The 9,013-nt window shown below is 46.8% G+C and overlaps 1 protein-coding gene across 1 annotated transcript in view; it reads left to right on the top strand.

The window, feature by feature from the left end:
• Window positions 1–313: 313 nt before the first annotated feature.
• dnajc5ga (DnaJ (Hsp40) homolog, subfamily C, member 5 gamma a) overlaps window positions 314–9,013 on the top strand; it is a 13,394-nt gene continuing 4,694 nt past the window's right edge. The window contains exons 1-4 of the mRNA XM_083689136.1: window positions 314–444; window positions 6,535–6,692; window positions 7,438–7,651; window positions 8,511–8,667. Of these exons, the coding sequence (XP_083545262.1) occupies window positions 6,544–6,692; window positions 7,438–7,651; window positions 8,511–8,667 (520 nt within the window). The 5' untranslated portion in view covers window positions 314–444; window positions 6,535–6,543. The remainder of the gene's footprint in view (window positions 445–6,534; window positions 6,693–7,437; window positions 7,652–8,510; window positions 8,668–9,013) is intronic.

Genomic DNA, 9,013 nt, shown 5'->3' with positions numbered 1-9,013 from the left:
GATGGTAGCACAACGTTGTATTAAAACGTCTGACAATCTCATAGAAGTAGTTCGTTGAGTCTTCACATGAGGTACAGCAGTGACACTCTTAATTCATCATAACTGTGTTTATTAATCTGTAAAAGGACACTGAGTCTATTTATTATATGTTTATAAATGTTATACTTGGCACGAGAAAATAAGTTGTTGTGGATGTGACGACGCAACACAGACGCAGTTCTTTAGCCACTTCCTGAAACGAGGAAACCAGCCAATCACCGGCGTCTCCTTTCTGCTGCGAACTAACGGTACCGAAACGGGCAGAAAGCGGTAGCTTCAGCGCTAGGAGTGGCAGTCCAGCAGAGAAATTCTGAGCCATTGACTGGGAATCTTGAAATTCAAAGTGGATGCCTCTATGATCCAGCTAACGTTACAGCGAAATATACCGCGATCAATTTGCACGAGGTAAGAGCTTTGAGAGCTACTAGTTAGCTTATCAAAAGCTAGCCGCGCTAGCTGGTGACTGACTGTGCAAAGACCCCTTGCCAGTGCCCAGTGCGGTGACAGTTCAGATTAAATCACGGATCAGTGATGGACACCGAAATGATCTATTATTCTGGCATGGCCTAGGGGTTGCTGGTTGAATAATCTTGCTTAAATTTGGAGTAGCTAGCTCGCTAGTGACAAGGCGGGTAGACATAACGTAAAGTCATTCACACTCGCATTACGACTGGGCTGCTTAGCTAACCGGCTATTTTGACAGCTCCTTGACAGACAGCTAGATCTAGTACTAGCTAGCCAAAGCAATGTTGCCTGCGGAATGGCAATTAGTTGAAGATCCAGGGAGACACGATAAAATAGCTAGCTATGTGCGAAGTAAACTGATAGAATACCACCAACTGAACGCGATTATCATTCATCAACAGTAGAAGCAGATGCGGCGAGCTTCTTCTAGCAAAGACAGGATGATGTAAAAATGGAAAGCAATTCTCCATGTGGAGAGATTAGGAAGGGATTATCGCCCCGCAAGGACACAGCAGTGGTTACGACTACGAGAGCCAACACAATCTGTGTACAATACCAGCTAAATTGCAGATTGCCTGCAATTAATCTTGTCACAACCTCACTAAAGAATAGGTAGTACTAGTGGTGTCCATCTTTGTTCATATACACCGGTTAGTAAACCTGTAGTTGCTACAAGGGATAGCCTGCCCTATTTTGGTATTTAGCTTTTTGGATAGTATAACCCCACATTGTACATACATTACTTCTAAGTCTTACTCAATTTGATAGTTGACCCATCTGCTATGGCTATATCCAAACAGTACTCTTTACTATGTATCTCATTGGCTGTGTGTGGGTGGAGGGCAAAGGTTGAAGTGTCATAGCAAAATCCTGGTGTCCTATTGCCAGTATTATTCATATGGATTACTGGTATGTAAATATTGTGCATTAAACGTTTTATTAGCTTGCAATAGCTTAGTATGCAAATCCCCAGATTCTGGGCCATCTGTTGTGGCCACATGTGGTTGGTTATGATGCGGGCAGAGGTCAAAGGGCAAAATGCAGTAACAACAGAGAGGTTCAAAAGCGAAGTCCTGTCTGGTCGAATCTCAAAAGTCTTTCCTTGATTCCTCGCATCCTCTCACCTTACCTCCTTCTAAACACATATTGGAGGATAAGGTCTGAGGAGAGGAACCCGAGACGTTCTCCTCCAATGAGTTTTGAGAAGGAAGTGAGAATAGAAGACATGAGGAATCAAGGAAATACTTTTGAGATTTGAGCCAAGGCATCAATGACATTTTTAGGCATTGATTGAGTTCAATGTTCTCATCAGCTGTTGTTAAAGTTTATGGTGGCACATTAAAGTGGATATAGGCCCATATGACAGTTGGCAATGTGTCTACCAAAGTAGACTTGCTAGCTAGCCTACAGCTCAGAGATACTAATGAAAGTATAAGAGAGGCAACATCCGGCCCTCAAATGACAAGCAGTTAGAAAAAAGCTGCCAAAAATAGCTTTTCAGTGAGAAACAAGAGGATTACAGAGGTATACAAAAGACCCTTTAGTTACTATAGCAGTAGGCTGTGGGGCGTGCTGCCCTCTCTCTCTCTCTCTCTCTCTCTCTCTCTCTCTCTCTCTCTCTCTCTCTCACACACTCTGAGGAACACAACAAGCTAATTTAGCAAGTGAATGTCACATGCAGTGCTGTAAAGTGTCATTTAGTGGCTGGCTGCAGTGCGGTTGTGGTCGCTCTTTCAATCTGCAATATACCATCGTTGATATGGTCGGAGTTGGCTTATTTCCTATTCATAGTTTATTAAACAATTCTGCCATTCAATCTAACATATACAGTATTTGTTATTATTAAGCGTTTTTTTAGGGGGGGTTTTTGCCACAGAAAGGCATTCAGTGGTGCTACATTAAGAGTGACCTGTCTGTGACCTCTAGAGGTAGTTTCATTGCCCCCCTGCCTGACCCTGAGGACTTCAGCTATGTACATCAGCTAAGCGTAGGCAGGGTTTCCCAACCCTTTACTCTGTCGCAACCAGGGGAGGTTGGTGGAGGTACAGTAGAAATCGGAGGACAGGCTCATTGTAATGCATGGAATGGAATGAAGAATGGCATCAAACACAGTGATAGATACCATTCCTAATTCCATTCCATGCATTACAATGAGCCTGTCCTCCGATTCCTACCTCCACCAGCCTCCTCTGGTCTCAGACCAAATGCTGATGAGGTTAGAGGAGAGACACACTAGGGGTCCTTAGCTGATGTACTTAGCTGAGAGATCTAGTGTGTAGGCCAGAGCAGGCCTTGGTTCCAGTGGTTTCAAACCAATAACGTATCATAATCTAGTCTTCAGTCTGGGGCTGTGCCATGGTTGGTTGATTGAACCAAATGTGTTAATGCTGGGCTTAAACGAACATGGGCCCTTAGTAGATCTCAAGGAGAGAGAGAGAGAGAGACAGACACTCTGGCATATTACAGACTGATTCACACCCCAGCAAGAAACGCTCTTGGGGCCTTCGTCTCTTGAGTGTTAAGTGGTGCTCATGCTGACCTGCTCAGAGGAGGCCACTTCAGGCACTGAGCCATTTATTGTACTCTACACCGCACGCGGGCACACACACACACACACACACACACACAAGCTCTCTCCTGAGAGGGTGACCAAGTTCATTTAGCTTGAGAAGACTGCACACATTTTAGGTCACCCTGGCCGGCCTGTATCTTGTGAATGCTTGACAGCCAGGTACAGAACAGCGACAGAGCAACAAACGGAGGAAGAACGTTTGGCCTTTAATGTCTGCTCCACATAACTTAGAACCCAGTCACAGGGTAATGTAACCACAACAAATGGCCATAACAGACCATTGCAGTATCATAATAAACATACCCATCGCCTCTTACATGAACCCAGAGATGCCTCTCCTCTCTCTCTCTCTCTCTCTTTCTCTCTTACTCTCTCTCTCTCTCTCATTCTCTGTGTCTGTCTGTTGTTGTAGAAGTCTTCTCCTCCTAGAACATCTAATTGTTTTTATTCCTCCCAGCCCTATGTGTGTCCCCTGGTCCCTCACAGCCTCCCTGGGGAAGGCTGGCTACAGCCCTGTGTCTGTGTCGAGCACGTCCGCCTCCTGCTTGGTGTGTCATTAGGAACAGGGGGTTTGATAATGGGACAGAGTGACATTAGGACTAGGTTAATCAATGGAAGTGATGAGCCACCCCCCCTCCCCCCCCCCCCCACCCATAGAACTCAATAGGCAATGTTGGTAATGGCCTAAGAAATAATCTAATGGAAACACTGGTAAGTCTAACCATTTGCTTGCTATGATTGAATAACCAAAAAGTATGCTACTTTATCTGGTGCCATGCTACTTGGCAGTCCAAAGAAGTTGCTCGAGCAGAGGGCCGGAATGTATTGAGCAACTCTTTAAAGGACAAATAGAAATGTGTTGGATTTAAAAACAACAAAGAAGCATTTTCTATTGCCCTAGTTCCACTTGTCCTTCAAGAGTTGCGTAATACTGTTTATAAAACGGTTGGATCCAACCAAACGTGGCCATTCCAGCTGCTCCGATATCCACAACCCTCTCGTGATAAAAAAATAAAAATAAAAACTGAGATGATTACCCTACAGTTTAAGTTGTTGAGAGAGTTTGATCGACTATTGGCCTGTTGTTACGTAATAGACCTACGAATAGTGTTGCATACAGACCTTGCCTGAGGCCTCTTGCACATTAGCTGGCTGCACATGTTTGACTGTAGACTAGAGGTTGGCTAGCTGTCACAGAGAGTCAGATGTTTATTCAGCACAGAGATACTGAACCAGTTCCACATCATGGCTACATACTCTACCGTATGCACATCATGGCTACATACTCTACCGTATGTACATGGAAGTCCTCGTCCTCGTCTATCCACCAGCATGGCATTATCTGCTGTTTGATGAGACAACACTGAGGGCGAGAAGTGGTACTGACAGAGTACAGAACACTGGTGGAAAAGGGGGGAGCATTTATTTATGCTTGTTTTCCGTCCACCACCTGAGGCAAAAGGAACATTTTTCATTTTGTTCCCAGACATGAACAAGATATAGGAAAATACTGTGTGTAAGACATGGCAGATGTGGAAAAAGACAATGCTTTTATTTTGCTGCATGAAATCATTCTCTGCATGTATGGCAATTATAGTTAACTGCAGTTGTCAGACTGGAACCGACATTAGGCTGAGGAAAAGACTAAGTAGAGCCAGGATAATGCTTTGTAAATAGCTACTCTGTATAGAGCTTCTGTAGAGCCCCTTGCACAAGGTAGGCAAGGCCCTAGAATGAGTGCACTCCTTTGGAGTTGTGGAATGAAAGAAAGGGAAATGACCATGGGCTCCTTAACTTAGTTTCCCCACTGCCTTGCTCAGGAAGAACACCACCAATGGGGATCTATAATCTGACATGATGGATCATGCCCCATGCTGAGTCTCCTCCTCACCTCCTTCAGCACAGCGAATGTGAAGCTGAAGAAGCCTAAGAATCCCTGAGCCTGATCACAGAAAAGGGACAGACTATTCAAACGGTACCTGTCAACTGATGGGTGTTCGGCCTAGGCCAGTGGAACATTGGACCTGGAGCTGTTTGAGAACGGTACTGTCGAACAGGCCCAGACAGTGGGGGTGATTCATTGGTGGAACAGTCGCTCTTGCTAGCTAAATATCCCCGGTTCTCCAAGCTTCGGGGGTGCAAGTGAGAGGAGAGGGGAGGTTGTTCAGCAAGCTGGAAGTCCTTATTTGGAAAGTGACCAGGTCCGATTAAGGACAAAGGTGATTATCCGTACTGATTGGGCTTCTATTGGTCGAAGAGGGAAATCAATGAGCACTAACTGAGGAGAACTTACTGCTTGTGCCACCATTCATTATATCCCCTCTCAACAACCTCGGGACTGAAGATTCCTCCCAGAGTGAGTTCCCCCCCAACCAATCATGTCTGTCTTAGCCTGCCTCCAGATCTAGGCTACTGTATGTGTGTTTGTTGTCATTCAGCACATGCTGTCACGGTGGGCATCGTGACAGCAACAATCCTAGACGTCCGAGTCCTGTATCTCTCTCTGCTGTGTTGTTGGGTGTTGCAGCCTACGGACATCTAGCCTGCTAGGCCACAGACAGCCTGAGATTGCTGCCCTGCCCTGTGTTGACTTGGACAGCGGCGTAGTAATCTGTGAGATCAGCAAAATGTAATCTTCTTTAGCTCAGCCTCAGTCCCAGGGCCCAGGGCACGGCTGGGGGCATTACTAGTGTGTGTCGCGGGCGCAGCTGGCCGTAGTGTCCCATAGCTGGGGGGTAGAGAGTATTGTTTTTGTCCTGCTCAGCGGTATGCTGTGGGGCTCTAGTGATGCAGAGACAGGCAGACGGCTCTACTCGCTGCCTGCCTGCCTGCCTGCCTGCCTGTCCGCCTGCCTGCCTGCCTGCCTGCCTCCGAGGCTTTGTTTAATCATCAGGATTTCAGGTCGGAGCTCCTCTGTTGCACATTGAATATTCTGGTGTGAAGAAATGCAGTACATTACTTCACAGCGTGAATTCTTTGAGCCCCAAATCCCAATAATCTGTTGGTGCAAGCACTTGGGAGTTTATTTAGATTTTGTATAGGCTGGCCCAGCCTGAAACCATATTACATATGTATGCAGTATATAAGCGCCTGAAAAAACAAATACACTTGCGCTGGATGATGTATGTTTTTTGTTGCTTATTCATACTTATTTGCTTATTGTTTTGCATATTCACAAAGCTGGTACTGTCGGCTAACACTTCAGACAGTGTGTGGTTCATCAGCAATAGCAATAGACCTACAATTCTCAGTTTCTTTCTGCTGTTTGTAAGTTTGTGTGTGTGTGTGTGTGTGTGTGTGTGTGTGTGTGTGTGTGTGTGTGTGTGTGTGTGTGTGTGTGTGTGTGTGTGTGTGTGTGTGTGTGCGCGCGTGCGCGCGCGTGCGTGTGCGTGAGCGACCGTGTGTGTGTCAGTGATACTCATGGCTGTACCTTCTGTCGTGTCTGTGTGTGTTGGCAGAGCTGAGCCATGGCAGAGCCAAATAGGCCCGGTCCTGGGCCTGGACCTGGGCATGGGCATGGGCCCCAGAGGAAGATGTCCACCACGGGGGAGAGCTTGTACAAGGTGCTAGGCCTGGAGAAGGGAGCCACAGCAGAGGACATAAAGAAAGCTTACAGGTAAGGACCAGAGACATATGTAGAATAGGAGAACCCGGACATCGACCAGTAAGGACTGTGTCTCCAGTGTCCAGAATCTATCAAAATGAATTTCCAGGAAGTAAATATATGCGTTCTATTAGGATAGCAATGATGCACTTCTGCACAATGCAATGATGATATATTGGGACTATATGAAGACGGGTTATATATTTGTTTTGTTGTGTGTTCAATGCTCATTTAACCCCACAGCTCCCATTTAGACCTATCATTAAGGTTTTGGTGGTTAGAATGATGGTCATTTGGTCAAGCGTTTTCCTCCAGTTCCATTGTCCTTCAAGAGCTGCTGTGTGTTTGATACCATACCATTCCATTCCATTCCATTCAATGAGCCCGTCCTCCAATTTCTGCCTCCGCTGGCTATGACATGACAATGATGTAATTAGGCATAGAAGTTAGCTAAAGCACACACACAGCTCCAGCTTACAGGCTCATTTCCTTCCCCTCCCAAGCCTGTTGCTAGATTTCCTGGAGCAAGTTTATGAGAAGCTTTGTTTACAAATTAGATTCATGACATAGTTGTCTAAAAAGTAATGAATTAGCGAAAAGTTGTTTATGGTATTTATTTTGAATTTGTGCACAAAGCCCATAGCTTCATACTCATTAATTCATTCATTAATTCATTCATTATTATTATTATTATTATTTGTAATATTACTATGACTGTGCTTATTCACGCATGACTCCTGCATTCCCTTGTTGACAGGAAACTAGCATTGAAGTTCCACCCAGATAAGAACCCAGACAACCCCGAGGCCGCGGAGAAGTTCAAGGAGATAAACAACGCCAACTCCATCTTGAACGATGACACCAAGAGGAAGATCTACGACGAGTACGGCTCCATGGGGCTCTACGTGTCCGATCAGTTCGGAGAGGAGAGCGTCAAATACTACTTCCTCATGTCCAAGTGGTGGTTTAAGGTGAGAGCGTGTCACTGAGGTAACGTTTGCGCACCGTCACGGTCTGCGTGCCGGAGTTGATCGCCTCAGATTATCTCAGGTTTTGCCGCCCTACTTATTTCCCATTGACATCATATCCCAGAGTCTACCTTTAAAGTATTGGGTGTTAAGTGTAAAAAAAACCACTGCAACTGTATTTTGATATCACGGCTTAATTTTGTGACATCCCTTCATTAGGCCAAGGCCAGTATTTCTCTCTCTTTAAGAACCTGCTTGTTTTGTTTCATACTGTAAAATCCTCCAACTGCGAGGCTCTTTTTTATTCATAACCTGCTTTGTTCTGTGTAGTTTTGCTCAGTCTGAGGTACAATCTGAGAGTGATTAGGCTAGGCTAACGTTGGCCTTTGATGCTGCAGAGCTTTCATCTACACAGAAAATGGCAAATAAACAAGGGGTAAACAAAGCGAGTCCACTCAATGGTATTAATATCACACAGAGTACAAGCTAATAGCACAGGACAAATGGATACAGAACATTGTGTGTTGTCACATGACGTTGGATACCTAGCCTTGAAAAGCAGAGCCCCTCAGGGGCCAGAGCAGCACTCACAGCCAGGAGGGAGACCCTGTTAACATCTCTTAGCTTCACTCCTCACCCTGGCTCCGTGGAGTCTGTGGTACTGTGTACAACACACCTGTGGTGCCTGTCGGTCATGTGCCCACGAGGCGAGGGGGCGGCACAGGGGTGGCGGCGGTTGATGCCGCGTCCCAACCCCAGCGTGTGTGTGTCGGAGCGGGAACACGAGTGGGAGCCTCTGACTCCCTCGGACTCTAACGGAAACGACGGGGGCCACTGGTGTGTGTGTGTGTTCGTTCTCCAGACCCTGGTCCTGTGCTGTGCCGTGACGTCCTGCTGTTGTTGCTGCTGCTGCTGCTGCTTCTGCTGTGGGAAGTGTAAGCCCCCCGAGGAGGACGACAACTACCAGTACGTGGACCCCGAGGACCTGGAGGCACAGATCAAAGCTGAGCAGGACGGAGGTGAGATGACACACTTGGCAATGCGGGGGTGATGCGCGCGGTGTTGTGTCTATGACTGAGATGTTGTCTGTACTGTAGTTAGGTGGGGTAGAGGTCGTGAGAAGGACTCTTTTCTGGCTCTCCTCCCACCCCCCCACCCCCCACCCCCCAATACCCCCCCAGCCCCTCTCCTGTGTTGGCCCTCCCCTAGTTCCCCACCAAGCCCCTCTGGTCCTCTCCTGTCTCTCCTCCACCTCCCCTTCTCTAACTCAGAGACGGGCCGCATCGCAGATGTCTGTTTTTCAGCCTGACTTGGCGCTGTCACTTCCTCTCAGGGAGAAGGAGCAGGAGGGGAGGGGGGAGAGGG

The sequence above is a fragment of the Argentina silus genome, assembly GCF_951799395.1.
Source record: "Argentina silus genome assembly, chromosome: 17".
NCBI lineage: Eukaryota > Metazoa > Chordata > Actinopteri > Argentiniformes > Argentinidae > Argentina > Argentina silus.
The sequence above is the reverse complement of the archived record's forward strand: the minus strand, read 5'-3'. Positions and strand labels throughout refer to the sequence as shown.